Source organism: Muntiacus reevesi, chromosome 1, assembly GCF_963930625.1.
Source record: "Muntiacus reevesi chromosome 1, mMunRee1.1, whole genome shotgun sequence".
NCBI classification, from domain to species: domain Eukaryota; kingdom Metazoa; phylum Chordata; class Mammalia; order Artiodactyla; family Cervidae; genus Muntiacus; species Muntiacus reevesi.
The window spans coordinates 16,593,563-16,611,290 of record NC_089249.1 but is presented as its reverse complement, the minus strand read 5'-3'; the positions used below and the strand labels follow the sequence as shown (position 1 = coordinate 16,611,290).

At 46.9% G+C, this 17,728-nt stretch overlaps 1 protein-coding gene across 3 annotated transcripts in view; it reads right to left on the bottom strand.

The window, feature by feature from the left end:
* ABTB3 (ankyrin repeat and BTB domain containing 3) overlaps window positions 1–17,728 on the bottom strand; it is a 318,330-nt gene that overhangs the window by 62,832 nt on the left and 237,770 nt on the right. For 2 of the 3 annotated variants that reach the window (XM_065938459.1, XM_065938463.1), the window contains exon 4: window positions 12,869–13,021. In XM_065938459.1, coding sequence (XP_065794531.1) covers window positions 12,869–13,021 — 153 coding nt within the window. Of the gene's footprint in view, window positions 1–12,868; window positions 13,022–13,164; window positions 13,471–17,728 lie in introns of those variants that run through there. The other variant, XM_065938467.1, reaches the window with a different exon arrangement.

Genomic DNA, 17,728 nt, shown 5'->3' with positions numbered 1-17,728 from the left:
GGGATCACAGAGCAACAAGAGGGAGGGTGCCTGGGTCTCTGACCTGGAGCTGCCATAACACCCCAGACTGCCCACGCCTTGATTGTTAGATGAGGAAAATGTTAAGCTCCTATCTTATCTAAGCCACAAGCATTTCCTATGTATGTTACAGCTAATGAATCTCTATCCTAATTAATCCATTCCACAAATGGATCTTTAAATCAATTCAATGACATACTAATATATAGTGGCTATTGCACTGGGTGCTGAAGATCAAAGATGAAACACCACCTTCTAAGGAATTCTAGAAAGAATGGATAGTCTTCTTTATAAAAATTTTCACAAATAAATGAACCAATTCCTGAGATGTAAAGGGCAAAGTTCTGTTGTTACAATCCCCAAATTAATTCCTAGTAACACCAATCCCATAAACAGATCTGCACATGAAAACATTTTTTTTTCTCTATTTTTTGGCCATGCCATGTGGCATACAGGATCTTAGTTCCCTGACCAGGGATCAAAATTGTGCCCTCTGCAATGGAAGCATGGAGTCTTAAGCACTAGACTGCCACAGAAGTAAGTCCCCAGATCTGCAATTTTTTTTTCTGTAAAGGGCCAAAGCGTAAATATTTTAGGCTTCATGGGCCATTTGGTCTCTGCCACAAATACTCAGCTCTGCCTTGGTAGTGAAAGCAGTTATAAACAATGCTAAACAAATGGGCATGCCTATTTCCCCATACAACTTCTTATACAAAAATAGGTGGCAGGCAGCTCTAGCTTGCTGACTTCTGATCTATGGTAAAATAATTTAATAGGACAACCTTCTTTTGGGGATTAACAAGAAACATGGGATGTTAAAGACAGAATTTTTTTTTAAAAAGCTTGTTAAATTTTATTTAATCCAGTGTCTTCCAAATTTATTGAACTACTTCAAATTTTAAAGTAATACTTATTAGTATCCCAGGACCAGCCTTCGAATGTGCTATTGCAAACACTGGCTAAGTAACTTACTGTTACAGGGTTATTTTAGGCATACATAAAATATATAGCAGTACAATAACCCCAACATGTCCACTACCCAACTCAACTGAAAAAATAAAGCATTGTAAATACAAAGACCTCTGTACACCTATCTTGATTCCATCATCTCTTCTACCCTCCTGAGATTACCACCTCCCGTGAATTTGACATTTATCATAGCTATCTTGCTTTATATATATACGCTTTTACTATTTTATGAATTCCTACTAATATATAGACTATTTTGCATGTTGGTGAGCTTTATGTAAATGTTAGCATTAAACCCAAATCCTGCCTCAACTTGCTTTTTTTGCACAATATTGTCTCTGAGATTTATATAATAACATGTAGCTCTAGTTCATTTATTTTCTTTGCTAGTTGGCATTCCTGTGAATGAACATAGCAGCATTTATTCATCTGTTCTCCAGTAGAAAGCTTGTTCCTTTCTCTTTTCTGTATTTTGTTATTACAAACACTGCATCTATGAACATCTTTGTACATAGGGGAGAGTTTCTCCAGGGTATAGACCTAGGATTATGTGTTTTCAAGTTTACTTGAAAGTGGATTCAGAGTCCCCTCTGGTGCTGTTTAAGAGTCCATGCTCTTCTATAGATTTTCTCCAATCTGCCAGTCTGATGGGAATGAAATACATAGTAGAGTGTGGTTTCAGATTGCATTTCCAGGGTTACTAGTAAGGTTGAGCCTCTTTTCATACATTTCTTGGACTATTTTTATGTTAATTCTTCACAGGGATATTTGGCCTTGGATGATGCTGACAGTGTAGATTGACAGAAGAGACTGACAGGCATAAAAATTTCTAAGGAGAACTAGGGCTGGAGGCGGATCCTTCCAAGATGAACCAGTGTGCCTCGTTCAAACGTTTGTTTCCCATTTCCCAATGCTGATTCTTTGACTGAAGTTACCTTAAAAATTAATTTTTGTGGGAGTGTAGTTGCCTTGCAATGTTGTATTCATTTCTGCTACAGAGCAAAGTGAATCAGCTAAACGTATATATGTATATCTCCCCCCTTTTTGGGTTTCCTTCCCATTTAGGTGACCACAGAGCACTGAATAGAGTTCCCTGAGTGCTACAGTAGGTTCTTGTTGGTTATCTATTTTATCATTAATATCGCTAGTGTATATATGTCAACCTCAATCTCCCAACTCATCCCTCCCTCCCTCCCTCCCTCCCTTGGTGTCCATACATGTGTTCTCTATGTCTGTGTCTCTATTTCTATTTTGCAAATAAGATCATCTATGCCATTTTTTTAGATCCCACATACATGCATTAATATATGATATCTGTTTTTGAAGTTACTGTTTTAGTGGAGAGAACTTGGGCTTTGGAGTCAGACAGGCCTGGTTCTTATGCAAGATGAGGCTCTTTCTACATGTGACGGTATCCAGATTTCCCAGCCTCCTGGAGCCCCAGTTCCCTCAGGTGTGAAGAGGAAAATAAAGTCTTGCACGCAGACGGGGGAGACTGAACAATGTGAGAAGCACCCGGGACAGTGTCTGGCCTACAGCTGATCGTGAGTTCCCTCTGTCATCCTGTGCAATACAGGAGTGTGGGCTGAAGCTCCGCTCATTCTTTCACCCTCGGCACACCTCAGTTTCCCCCACGGGGAAAAGTGTCACACCACTTACACACAGAACATCAGACCACAAAACTGAATAACCCACAGAGCTAGAAAAGACTTTGGAGATCACTCAGTCTGGTGGTTCTTCATCTGTCATAGGGTGATTTCATGAGCTGATAAAAGACAAGTTCACTTTGGAAAAACGGCACATGGGCTCTAATCGCTGGGTTGACTACAAACTTTCTGAAGGATGGGACCTGCTCTTTCACCGTTACCCAGAGCACCATTGTCATGACATTATATGAAGGACTTTGTATAAGGATATGGCAGTGTGGTAAGTACCGGTTGGCTGGCTCATTGCTAAGGGAAGTTAACACTCCTGTGTAACTAACATTTTCACCTAGAGTTTGGGAGGTTTGCTCGCAGATGAGAAAATAAGCATCTTGGACAGAAATTTAACAGACTCAAGAGGGGACCCCCCTCCCCGCCAAAAAACCCCTGTTCCTAGGAAGTCAAATCCCATGTGGCAGACTACATACTCTCAAACTTCCAGACTGAATCTGAAGGCCCAGTTGGACGTGAGCCCCAAATACCATTTAAGATTTAGTTTTTCTGCCTTTCTGTAAGCACCAAATGTGTTTGTTTTACTTTCAACACTTTGGAAGCTCAGAAGAAATTCCAAGTGTTGGCAAACTGTCTGCTGTTGCAATCTGGTTTCTGCCCACACCGGGCTGTTGAAACTGCTGCTATGGGCACTGGTATCTCCCGCACTGCCAGTCAAGTTGCCTCCTTTGGTCTGCATCTTCTCTGCCTGTGGATACCCTTGGATGCTGGCAACCCCTCCCCATCTCAGTTTCCTACATCTGCTACCTCATTTTCTTCAGGCTTTTCTCAGACCTGGGAGCCCTAGTCTTTTGCCTTGTGATGACGCCTCTTCATTGACCCTTTTCCTGGGCTTCAGGCCCACGCATGACTTCAGGGGCCACCAGTCTGCCAGCGTGCCTCCCAAAAGCATTTCAGTTAAGACCTTTCTTCTGAGTTCCCCGCCTGAATCTTACCTGTCTACCGCTGTCTCCATGTTGAAGCCATTTTGCATCTGAATTAGATAGGAAAAGTCCTGTCTGTCACATCTAGTATCAGCAACACACTTGGTAACAGCCCTTTGTATCATTCATTCATTCAAGAAGTATTTACTGGGCTCCAACTATGTGCCATGTTCTGTGGCAGGCCCTGCAATCAAGGAAGCAGATTTCTGACCCAGCTCTAAAGAGAGAAAGAAGCTACTCTTTGAGATAAAGGCTGAGCTATGACTCTTTCTTCTAGAGTATTCTATGACCCCCTTCCCTAACCTCTGCCTGCTTGGGACAAGACCCCATCAATGAAGGGCCATATCTGTTCTCTATCCGTCTTCCTTTCTGTTGTCGTTTCCTGCTAGTGACTTCATCTAAGGTTGCAAATACAGCTGGGAATGGACAATCAACCACTTTGGTCAAAGTTCCAGGATACCATCCAATGATGGTCTTCAAAAATCCCACACTTCAGAGAAAATAGAGAACCTGAGTATCCCGAGGAACTCGGAAATCACTGAGGTGGGGACAGTGGCCCCCAAGCCAGCCAGCCCCAATCAATTTTCTTCCTGCACCTGGAGCCGGGACCGAGCCGCTAGAGAAGAAGGGCCCAGACACACCTGCCTTCAGCCTGGGCTACAAACCACACCCCTTGTTGGCACACTAGCACATTGCTTCAGGATATTTATTCCTCATCTCTCTTAGAGGAAGTTGAGGCTGTTGTGTTTGGCAATTGGGAGAAGCTGACCTCCCTGGTCCCCAGTGGGGGAGCAAGGATATTCACTAATATTTAATGTGCATCTTCTGTGACACGAGTATGCTACATGATTTACCTGCTGTGTGTGTGTGTTCAGTCACTCAGCCATGTCTGACTCATTGCAATTCTATGGACTGTAACCCACCAGGCTCCTCTGTCCATGGGATTTTCCCGGCAAGAATACTCAAGTGGGTTGCCATTTCCTTCTCCAGGGAATCTTCCAGACCCAGGAATGGAACCATGTCTCCCACGCCTCCTGCATTGCAGGCAGATTCTTTACTACTGAGCCACCAGGGAAGCCCAGTTTACTTTCTACGTGGTGTTAAATGGTTTAATTATATCATTTTACTTAATTCTTCTGATAAAGAGTGGGAATATTATGGTTCCTATTTTATAGATACAGAAATTGAAGCCCAGAGAAGTGCATAACTTGCTTAAGGTCACACAGAGAGTAAGAAGTCGAGCCAGGATTTGAACTCAGGCAGTCTGGCTACAGGCCTGCACTCCTAGCCACTCTGCTTGGTTCCTTCTCTAACTAGATGACAACATGAGCACTTAATTCCCTGGCAAGCTTCCTCTGATGGAGGAGCTTGACACAGACTCTCTCATTTCCATGGACAACCAAGTGGGCAGCATCTGGCACTCAGCATTTTCAAAACTGAACCCGTTACTTCTCTGACATTGTCTGTGTCCTGTATTTTTTAATAGCATCTTTAGCTACACACTCCCCAGAAACCTGAGTCAAACTCTAATACAAAAGTTTTTGGAGGGGAAAGAGTTATCACATCACATGCTACCACACACAACAGAGGAGTAAATTCCCCTCCCATTTCTGGCTCCCTCATATGATGGGCTGAATTAGGTCTCCCCCCGCCTCCCCCAGAGATATGCTGAAATTGTAAGCATCCTACCCGACAACTATGAAGTGAAGGTAATTTTATTTAGAAACAGAGTCTTTGCAGATACAGTCAAGTTAGATGAGGTCATTGTTGTTGTTTAGTCACTAAGTCATGTCCTTGTGACCCCATGGACTATAGCTCACCAGGCTCCTCTGTCCATGGGATTCTCCAGGCAAGAACACTGGAGTGGGTTGCCATTTCCTTCTCCAGGGGATCTTCCCGACCCAGGGATCAAACCCTCATCTCTTGCATTGCAGGTGGATTCTTTACCGCTGAGCCACTGGCCAAGCCCCACATGAAGTCACTGCGGGTGGGCTCTGATCCAATTTGACTGGTGTTTACAGGAAGGTGGAGGTTTAGACCAGAAACAGAGAGAAGACAGCCATGTGAAGAAGGAGGGCGAGACTGGAGTGATGCCGGCCCAAGCCAAGGAATGCGGGGCTACCAGAAGCTGGAAGGGAACAGAAGGATCCCCCTCCAGATACTGCGGAGGGAGCACGGCCTTGCTGACACCTTGATTTTGGACTCTAGCCTTCAGAACTGTGAGACAGTAAATGTCCGTTGTTTTAAGTCACCAAGTCTGTGGTGCTTTTGTTTCAGCAGCCATAGAAAATAGATATACCCAGTTTTCTAACTCCCCTCCTTGGCTGGTTATTGGTTTCATGTATACTCTTCCAGAGACAATCTAAACATGGATATAGAAAATACTCAGGTATGTATTTCACACAAGGGTGATGACATCTCATAGACTATTCTCTATGGTCCTTTTCACCTTATAACACATCAGGACTAATTTAAAAAATTGTAATAAGTATATGTAACAGAAAAACCGACAATTTTAACATCAAATTTTTTTTTCATGCCACACAGTATGTGGAATCTTAGTTCCCCAACCAGTGATCGAACCTGTACCCCGTGCACCAGAAACGCAGAGTCTTAACCACTGGACTGTCATGGAAGTTCCTATTTTTAACATTTTAAGTGTACAGTTCTGTGGCATTAAGTAATTCACATAGTCACGCAACCACCACTACCAACCACTTTCAGAACTCTTTCATCTTCCAAACTGGAACTTGGTACCCACACTAACCCCGGGCCCCTCTCTCCACAGCACACCAGGGCCATTTCTAACAATGCTCAGCCCCTCACCCCCTACATGTGTCCCCAGGTTTTATCTTCTCTAGCATCTTTCCCCATCTCTCCATGACCACTGCTTCTGCATCAGTCCAGCTACCAGCATCTCTCACCTGGATCCCTGTAAGAGTGTCTTCATTCCAGGCCCCTTCCTGCCTCAGCCCCTGTCTCTAAAACACAACACTGCTGTCACTCCCATCCTTAACCATCTGGTACGGCTCCTACCTCCGGCAAGATAGTGTCAAAATTCTTTGGTGTGGCATAAAAGACACTCCCTGGGCTGAGTTTAGCCGAGATTTCTCTGTGGTGTCCAACGTCTGGTCCAGAGTCTGGCCAACAGGAGGTGCTCAGAGCACTGCTGGTTGAACCTGTGTTCTCAGTTTCAATTCCTTATGTTTCCTCCAACTCACTCCCACCTTGGCCTTGTGGTTCCCTCTGTGTGGACTTATTTTTTCTACTGCCCTCTCCCTTCCTCTCGTAGCTCTACCTTCTCTACCTAGTAAATCTGTTTATTCTCAGGATTCACAACAAACGGTACTTTTTGCATTTCAGGTTCTCAGACCTAGATCTTTACTGCCTTATAGTAGAGTATTTGCCAGATTTTTCCATAATTTCTTGACCTCTTTGCCCACTCACTCCCAGTCTAACTCACAGTAGGCCAGGCACACAGTGGGGCCTGGTTTGGGCCTTCTGAGTGCAGGGCGCCTTGCCAGCTCTGCTCCTGGACCTGCTCTGTGGCTCCTCCCTGACACCGATAGGGGAGGACAGTCGAGCCCCAAAGCGCCCCTCCTGGGAGCAGGCAGAGGGCGGCTTCCCATCTTGCAGGAGGCGCTAATGCAGTGACTTCAGGCAGGGGTGGCAGCAGCTCCCACAGGGTCATCTCTGGGCCCAGAGGGCGGTCTCGTGTCTGCTGGAAGTGAAGGAACTGGCATCCCGTGCCTGCACTTTTAAGCCAACCCAGCTGAAGAGGCTGAAGAGTGGCGAGGACAAGGGCACTCAAGAGGAGAGGAGAGGAGAGGATAGAAGAGAGCAGTTCCCACTCTGAGAGGATGGGGAGCCTTCGCAGAGGCATGTGCAGGGCCCAGGTGCTCGGCCTCTGCAGGTGATCTGAGGGAGAGAATGGGGAGACCCAGGTCTGAATTCAGGGGCCCATGCAAACTTGACCGAGGGAAACGGCTGGCATAGATGCGGCTCTAGATGTATCCCTTCCCGCAACCCCCCCCCCCCCCCCCCCCCCCCCCGTTTTCTCCAGAAGTCCCTGGTCAGGAGCCTGAGGCTGTCCCATCCTCTCCAAGGTCCTGAGGTGCTCCATCCCTCCCTCCCCTGGGCCTCTCTCCTCCACGCTCTACATCACTTTCTTTGTATTCAGGCTCTGTGAGATTATCTCGCAGATCTGTTTGCTATTGCTTATTGTAGGCATCTCCCCAGCAGCACTTAAGTCTCCTCAGAGCTCGGAAAAGACCTGGCTCCTTAAGGCTGGGGAAGGAGTGGGTGGAGAGCATCTTTCCTTCTGACACTAAGGGAATTCCCCTTAACCAGGTGATCCTCTTCTTAAGGGGCCACAGAAGCTTATGGGAACAAGGACCAGCAGCGCCAGCAGCACCAGGCCTGCTTCCTATGTGATGGGCAGCAGCTGGGTTTTCCCTGACTTGATGTTCCTGGATCCCACCCAGGTTCTGGTGGGCCATCAGCACCCCATATGTGTTTGGTAAACGAAACCGAACTTCCAGCTGTCATTATAAGGCTGTGTAAGAGGCAACAGAATTTCAGTTCAGATGCCTCAGGGGCACAGTCTTTGTTTCAGAAGCTAGTTTGACCTAAACTAGACAAATAATAAAACCTATTAACGTATTAACCTTGGGCAAACTCCAAGAGATGGTGAGGAACAGGGAGGCCTGCTGTGCTGCAGTTCATGGGGTAGCAAAGAGTCAGCCACGGCTTGGCGACTGAACAATGAACAGCAAGTTAACCTCAAAATGGGCCCAAGAGACCTAAGAAGTGTTAGGAGGGGCAGACCAATCTTACCAAGTGGTAAAATTTGTTAAATTCATATGTGACCTCTTAGTGAAGTTCCCCATCCCACGAAACAGTCGTCACCCCCATCTTTACAGGGGATGAACCTGGTCCTGTGAGATGGGCAGAGTGACCTGTCCAAGGTGACCCATTAGAAAGCAGCAGATCCAGATGAGAGCATCTAGTGTGGGGCTTGGCCTTAGGAGCTTGAAAAATGTAACAGAAGAGCAAAGTAAAGAACACAATGCGTGACCTTGGACAAGCTCCATAACCACGACTAGCCTTACCGTTCCTATCTGTAATGTCCTAGTCTGATACTCTTAGCATCTTACCATCCCCAAACTTACCCCTTCTGGATAGCTCACAGGCTGGTTTGGAAGTAAGAAACACTTGCCAAAAGATTAGCCATTTCCTGGAGGGAGCTCATGGTTCCAACCTCCAACTGCTGTTGGTCAGTGTCATTTATCAGCTAAGAAAGGATTTGAGAACACCCTTTCCTACCATTATTTTAACACAGCCTCACTCTGGAGCAGAAGTGCCTCTTACAAATGTGGGGAAAAGCAGCATTTACTGTTCGTGTTTCTGAAATGTTTCAAGACCAATTATTAACAGGAAAATGTGCAAAGCCTAATAAGAAAATGTACAAATGCTGCCAGGAGGTGTTATTTATTTGTTCTTTCCTTTATTCTTACTTCCCTCCTCTCCATTCCCCAAAGGACAGGGAAAAGAAAGGAAAGATGATCTGATACTTTAATTAAGGAAGAATAAATGGGTCACCCTTGTCGGTTTACAATCTGCAGCCGCATTAAATGGTGTTTCTTTGGTATAAACTCGATTGCCATGGTGAGGCTTTACAGCAGCAGAATAAAGACAAAAGGAGAGCTCCCACAGGACTGACCAAGGTCACTGAGAAAACTAATGCAGCACTAGCGTCAGACCTGGGAATCCTTGACTCTGCTTGCTCTGTCCCGGCTGGTGTCCAGGCTGCCTCCCACCAGGAAACTTTGGCTGGCTGGGAGGTAATTATATGTTCTAATAGTCACTGACACTTCAGCTGCCAACACCATGTCCCAAGTTCCCGCATCAGTTAGAATACCAAACTACCAACACTGTTTCTAAGACTGATTACTTATAGCAGTATGTTAAGCTCCAAATGATTCAGAACTAGGAGCCTGCCTAGCAACTTCGAAGATGAACGTCTGGGACAGCAGAGAGACAAGTCAACTTGCAAAGTCCTTCATCTTACACCTCATCTGCCTTACAGTAGCTGTGTGATTTTGGGCAAGTCCCATAACTGCAATTAGCCTCAGTGTTCCTATCTGTAAAATGGGACAATAAAGTCTGTCTTGTGGAATTTGGGATGGCACACAGTGAAGACTTACTGCAAGGCAGGTGTCTAGTACCTATTGTTGGCTATCTAAATGAACAAAACTTCTTTGATCCCATCCCTTGAAAACTGGAGACAATAATTCCTACTTCACATCACACTAAATGTGATTGGAAAATATATGTATATATATCTATATGTTGCCCAGGCTGAAAAATACTCAACAACAACAACAACAACAACAACAACAACTGGCTGATCATATCATGAACTGAATTTAGTCTAGTTGATGGAACTTATCTTACATTTATTATTTAGGAAAAATTTTAACTAAATACTATATTTTAGTTTTCTTTTTGAAAATGATTTCCAAACGTGAGGAAAATTTAGCTGGAACAACCAATTAGCATATTTCCTAGGCACAAATCATCATCCTGTGCACAAATGAGTCAAGAACTGAGAGGTAAATGCCTGAAAATAGCTTAGAGATGCAGGTGAACTGGCTTCCTTTGTTTCCCTGTCACTGTGTGCCTCATGGCCTGGCAGATGATCACACTCACATCCCCAATGGCAGGGCTGATGCATCAAACTGGACAAACCCTGAAATTGAAATCCTTGGTGCAACTGTCAGAACACCTGGTCATTAGACGGTGCAGTGAAAGCTCTGTGTTGGGGGAGGGGCCTACAGATGACAGTGGTCCTTGGAGTTCATGTTCAGCCTATGGATTTAGGAAAGGAGAAGAAGCATCTGGAAGAAGGTGATCAGCATCCCCCAAGCGAACTGACTCCAGATCCAGGGCAGGGGCCAGAAAAATTGGTTCTATCTCTGGGCGTTTGGGTTCAATGTTTGACTTCTAACTCTGTCACTTAACATCTGTGTGATGTTAGAAGAGGTACCTAATCTTGTTGGGCCTTGATATCTTTCTCTGTAAAACTGGGAAGCACTATTTTCCCAGTTAACAAGTGTGTTTGTTTTGAGGTTCACATGAGAAAATCTTAAGATAAAGCAATACCTAGATATGAACCTCCGTTATTACTACAGCGATAGTAGAGACTTATAATGCTCACTACAAATGACCATATCATGAGCACTTACTTCCTTTTAGGCATTGTCAGTGTGGTCCTTTATGTTTGCGATCCTGCTTTGCGCTTGCACCAGTATCTGAAGGGGGGTGCTATTATTATGTCCATGTTATAGGTGGGGAAATGAAGATCCAGAAAGGTTAACTAGCTTGCGCAAGGTTGCACAGCTAATTAGCCATGTTGGTGGAATGTGGACTCAGGCAGCTGGACTCAGGAGCCCAGGTGCCTCCCCTTTAGGCTGTGAGGTTTCCTGAGAGCATGACAGACAAGAAGTACTTTGTCAGCAAGAGTTAAGGAAGTATTCTACTTTCTCCGCCACCCAGCGGCCTCAGGTTTGCTTCAAGGAGGAGAGCTGGAGTCTCAAGTTCATCCCAGCCCAGAGCTGGGGCCTGTGAGCAGGGGCAGCTGGAGTGAGCCTGCAGGTAGGGTGCCACACCCACGAAACAGGAGGCAGGAGTCTCACGGGCACAGGATGGGCTTCGGAGCAAGAGTCACAAGGACCGCATCCCTGACATCTACACCTATAAACTGTACCACCAACAACTTCCCAGTCTGTAAAATGGGAAGTTTATACTACCCTCAGGAGGCTGCTTCAGGGATCAGAGTAATGAATGCAAAGCTCATATTGCAATTAATATGCGCCACACAGTGGGTGCTCAGTAAATGGCTGCTCCCGTGTGTGTCTCTCTCCGAGACCTGTTGTTATTCTAGGTGACAAAGTGTAAGGGATGGTGGCATCGACAGATTCTGTCTAGACAGAAACCTCCTGAGGAGAGTACAAATCAGGGGTTAGAACTATGGGGTCTGGGGGTATGGGCTGCCTGAATTCACATTCTGGCTCCACCACTTGCAAATCTTGTGACCTTATGCATGTTATTTATTCTATCTGTGCCTCAGTCTCCTTGTCTGTAAAGTGGGCATAATAATAATACCCATTTCATTCAATATTAATTAGTCTGTGTAAAGCAGTTATGACAGTGCTCACTCTGTGGTAAGCTTTCAATAAACGCTTGCTGATTCCCATCAGGGCCCTGCATGTCCCTGGGTGGTGGGGCATCTAAGAGCCTTCAGTGGGCTATGCTTTTTTCTGCAAACCCGCCCCTTGCAGACTTCCAATCAGATCCTGGAAGGGTGGAAATCTCTGAAGCCTGGCCACGTGGCAGGCTACACTCACCTGGTGGGCAATGGGGATTTGAAAATGGTGTCCATGACAACTAGACAACAGACCTGGGAGTCGGGAAAGCACACACACTCATGCACACACACCTATGTCTGAGTTTCTGTATTGTCTGCATTTACAGCCAGGTTTTGACTCAACTGAGTGAGTGGTTTCGATAAAGTGAGTCCCCCCCTCCCCCACCCCGCATGGGGTCCCTGAATGGTCCATGAATAATTCCCACCTTGATGCAGGAGAGACCTGGATGCAGGGGTGAGAGATGGAGGGAGAGCCAGTTCATTCCATGCCAGTGAAAAAGCACAGGCGCGCTCAGACCCAACCAGAAATTCTACTCTGCACAGTTTAGTTAGAAAACTACAGGGAGACAATAATTTACTTCTAGTAGAGAGAGGGAAAGAGGGAAGAAGACGGCGGGAGGGGGAGAGGGAGGGGGAGAAGGAGGGGGAAGGAAGAGGCGGAGAGAAGAGGGGCAGGATGAGAGGGAGAGGGAACGGAACAGAAAGAATACGCCTAGAATCAAGATCAAGGGACACGGATATCTTGTAATCGAAGAATCAGGAGCCTTCCCACATAGCCTTGCTCCCAGTCCTCCTCCGTCCCTGCAACTCGAGGGACCTGCTTATTGTCAAGCCTGCGTCTCTCCTTTAAACCCGAGGAGCCTCGATCTTCGTGACAGCAAGGCTGCCCGCGCACACTGCCCAGGGCGCAAACCAGCCCGGAGCCCCCGCGCGCTGCGGCCGCGCTCCCTGCACCGGGGACGCGGGCTGGGTGTGCGAGGAAGGGCGCCCTCCCAGCGCCCCGCCGCCCCGGGATCTCCCGCCCGCCGCCCTACCTGAGCTGGCGCGGCTCGCAGTCCACGCCGGGCAGCAGCAGCCGAGCGGCCTGGCGGACGTCGTCGCTGTCCATGGAGAAGCTGCGGCGGTGGCCGGCGTGCGCCACGGCCACCCGGATCCACTCCATCAGCGGCGGCAGCACGAGGAAGGGCCTGCGGCGGGGGAGGGACCGAGACGCGTTAGCGCGGCAGTAGCAGGGGCTGCCCGCTCAGCCCCACCCCTGCTCACCTCCGACTTCCCCACGGCCTCCCCCTTTTCCCTGGAGACCCTGTCTCTCAATTCAAAGTGAGAGAACCTTTGGAGGCATCCGGACCGCACCGGTGACCTCGGGGCAGGCTCTCTGGAGTCTTTGGGCCTCAGTTTCCTCATCTGTAAATGGGGGATAATGTGGCTGAAAGGATACGACGTGACTCTTCTGTGAGTGTAATCTCCCTCGGCGATCAAAGGAACATTAAGGAGATGACTCAGAGGGTCAGGTGCTTAGTAGAGAATCCAATCCACTCCTAGGGTTATCAGGACTTGGGGCTCCCCACGGTGAGCCCAATCTTAAAGTGCCCTCCAACACTCCCTTCCCACCGCTAGCTGCTTCCTGTCATCCTTCCCAAGTTCTCCCAGGCCTCAGCTCTGCTCAAGCACCAGACTGCCGGCAGACTTCAGCATCTGGGAAGAAGCAGTCTTCTGGGAGAACCTGGAGGGGCAGCCCAGAGCTGCAAGGACGTGCGGGGGAGGAGGGGGCGGGGCTCTGGGGCCTTAGCCACACCCCCAAGCTGCGGGAAGTCTCGGCTCCCCACTAGCTAAAGGGGTCACAGTAGGGTCCGACTCGCTGCAACCGAGATCTTGCTTCTGGCTGAACTTTCTAGGTGTAATACATTTGTGCCATCTTCCTGTTCCTGAAAGTGATTATTATAAACTCCATCTTCCTATTAGGACAGAGGACAGGGAGCTTTTGGAAAACCCTGATACCCGAGTCCCGTCCCTGGATTCTAATTTAATTTATCTAGGATGACGCTGGACATTGATAGTTTTTCAAACCTCCCCCAGGTGAACATAATGCGCCTCAGAAGTCTCTGGAGAGTTTCTTCAAATGCAGGTTGCTGGGTTACACCCCAGAGTATCCAATTCAGAAGATCAGGGGAGGTGGCCAAGAATTTGCATTTCTAATGAGTTCTGGGTCTATGCTGAGGCTGATGCTACTACAGGTGCCTGCGTGCTCAGTCTTGTCCGACTCTTTGAGACCCTAGGGGCTGTAGCTCGCCAGGCTCCTCTGTCCGTGGAATTTCCCAGGCAAGAATACTGGAGTGGGTTGCCATTGCTCACTTCAGGGGATCTTCCTCACTCGGGACAGAACTCCCATTTCCTGTGTCTCCTGCATTGGTAGACGGATTCTTTACCACCTTGCCGTCTGGGAAGCCCTAGAGGGGCACACTCAAAGAGCTTCTCTAAAGTATGGTATAGGGCCTGGGGGTCACCTGGTTTCGTGTGTGTACGTGTAAATGCAGATTTCCTGGCCTTATCTCCAGTAATGCCAATTGCACAGGCCTCATGAATATAATTTTCATAAGCAGCCCCTACGATATTGATTTAGGTAGACCAGGGGCCACACTTTGAGAAATGCACGGTGCAGATCAACAAAAAGGTTTCCTATTCATTCATTATGGCTACAATTGGGTTGAGGCACGTGGGGCATGTGGGTGTAAAATTTAGGAAGGCCAGATCATGTCATCATGTTCCAGTAGCTTTCCTGCCTCACCCTAGCCCTGGAGCTGCTGTTCAATCCAGCGTGGCTGCCATGGGTGGGAGAAGAAAGTGGTAAGTAAAGGGTTTATTTACCCAAGTCAGCAAGTCCCCCTCACTGTATGCAGGTGTCTCCCCATTTTGGTGGCAGGTTCCAGTTTTTCTACAATGCTTTCTGTTTATCCAATGTTAAGACTTAACAGTTACATTCATCTCAGTTAATCCCATTCATGATCTCAGATACATACTTAGGATAACCTACAAGTTAGTTATGATTATGCCTATTTTCTAGATCAGGAGAATAAAGTGTACTGAGGTTAGGTAACATGCCCTGGCTCACAAGGATGGCAAATGTGAGAGCTGGAAATCAGACCCAAGACATTTGACCTCACAGCCCACGTGCAGTAACCCCATGTGGTACTTGTCCAACTTCCCAGCATGTACCTGTTACCCCAAGGGGGCCCATCTGGTCATGGACCTTCGATAGCAGGTTGTTTCATTCCTTCTCATTCAGCTCCATTCTCTAAGGTTTCCAATCCTTTGAAAACCCACACCCTACTTAACCTTCCAACCACAACTCAAACCCCACCTCTCCCTGAACATTTCTCCTGGGGACTCCTCCCGACATGGACCCTTCCCACGGTGGCCCAAACCCCAGCGCCTGACCTAGCAGCCTTGCAGATGCCGCCCGAGAAGGTGAACTCCATGAGACAGGGGCCTGGGACTGCTGGATTCACCAACCCAGCCCATCCCCCGTCCCAGGACGGTGCCTGGCAGGCTGTGAGCACCTAATAAATAATGTGCTCATGAAACGGACTAAGATTTATCAATTCCTCACTGGGCGAAGCAGATGAAATCGAGTCTCTGAACCTGTGGACCTGTGGGGCAGGTTCCCAGGGAGTTTCTGCCTGGATCAGCCTGCAGCTGAGGCTGTCGTCCTCATTCTCCCATTCTCTCCATCACCTAAACCGAATCAGGCACTCAATAAACACACACTGACTTGAAATTGAATTGGATTCTACAGTCTCAGGTGAGCAGAACTTATTTTTGTCACCATGACTCCATCACCACTGAAACCAAACCGGGATGCCCTTCTGCGCTGTTTTCTCAGGGGCGGCACCCCAACTCCTGGCCTGCCTCTCCTTTGCTTGGTCCCAGTCCCTCAAGCACAGCCCACAACTCCCAACCCTTCGGGGTCCTCTATAACACTGCCCTTCAGCAGCTGTCTTTCATGTTAGATGCTGAGGCCTGGGGCACACAGTCAACTCCTGATGAATACAGAAGAGGAGAAAAAGACGCTCTACTGCCTTCGAAATAACACTTTTACCAAGACAGGCGGCGAGCATTCGAATAAGAAACCTTGAACCCCAGATTCCACCGCCTCTGGAATTTTCTATGGACTTGTTCTCCCCTTTCAACATTGCCTTCTTTTCGTCACTCTGACCTCAATAGTTTATAAGCTCATGAATTCTTTGCCAGCAACTCATTTAAAAATCTTCTTATCTTGTCTACTCAGAGGGAAAGAAAAATAGTATTATTTGTGAAGTTTCTTTTGGAGGAGGTTGGAGATGGGAAAGAATGCTAGGGTCTTGAGTTAAGGAGAAGGTGGAGAATGCTAAGAGGGAAAAAGACTGCATTCTCCTGATACATTTTTTAAGAGAACACTTTGTTGGTGAAGTGTGTAGTGACTAAAACCTAGAGGAGGCCCAAGGAACTCATGGTTTAGTGAAGCAGATTCAGCCTAAGAATCAAGGCCCAGTGTGGGAGATGGGTAGGGAAGGGGATGGTAGATGGATGGGTAGGGTGTGGGGGGTGGGAGGGTAGCAAGCAGTGTGTGAAAATTGCCAAGGTTCTGATTTCACCCCCAGAGTTTTGGTTCAATAGGTCTTGGGTGGGGCCTGGGCATCTGCATTTTAAATAAAATCCCCTGGGAATTCAGGAGCAACCCAGATCTAATAACCTCTGACTATGTGGCCCGAGGTGAACAGAGGGGTGGGGGAACATAATCAATTCAAATAGGGCAGTGCCATTAAAATTGTCATTATGGCCTTAAAATACTGAAAACTGAGTTACCTACCATGTGATCCAGTGATCCCATTCCTGGGCATAAATAATCACAAAATGCCAATTCAAAAAGATACATACATCCCAGTGTTCATAGCAGCCCTACTTAAAACAGTTAAGAAATGAAAGCAACCTAAATATCTGTTGACAGATAAATAGATAAAGAAGATGGTGATGGAATATTACTAAGCCATGAAAAAGAATGAAATACTGTCATTTGCTGCAACATAGATAGACCTAGAGATTATCATACAAGTGAAGTAAGTCATATAGAGGAAGACAAATGTTAATATGCTCTTCTTATATGTGGAACTTAAAAAATTATACAAATGAACTTGTTTACAAAACAGAAATAGATTCACAGTCATAGAAAACAAAGTAATGGCTACCAAAGGGGAAAGGCAGAGAGGGATAAATTAGGGGTTTAGGATTAAAATGGTCTTCCGAGGTGACGCTAGTGGTAAAGAGCCTGCCTGCCAATGCAGGAGACATAAGAGATGGGAGTTTGATGCCTGGGTCATGAAGAATCCCTGGAAGAGGGCATGGCACCCACTCCAGGATTCTTGCCTGGAGAATCCTGTGAACTGAGGAGCCTGACAGCCTACAATTACACCATTCTATATACAAAACAGATAGCCAACAAGGTCCTACTGTATGGCACAGGGAACTATAAGCAATATGTTGTTGTAGACTGTAGTGTGCCTGGAACCGGCACAACACTGTAAATCAACTACATTTCAATAAAAATTAAAAAGTAAACCCTAAAAATCCTTTAGGGCACACCCATATTGCAAGTTTGCTTCCAGGGGCTGGAGACAGAGTGGAGAGCAAGACACATCTATGTTCTCATAGAGCTAACAGTCTAACAGGAAGACAGACATATAAGAAACCCGTAAATCAACCAAGTAACAAAGCAATTGCAAACCGTGATTGGTGCCAGGTTGCTGGGATAGAGAATAAACAGGTTGAGGTGGGGAGGTGGGAGGGCCTCTCTGAAGAGGAGTCAAAACCTCAAATATGTGAAGGAACTGACCCTATGTGAATGTGTAGAGAGATGAGTA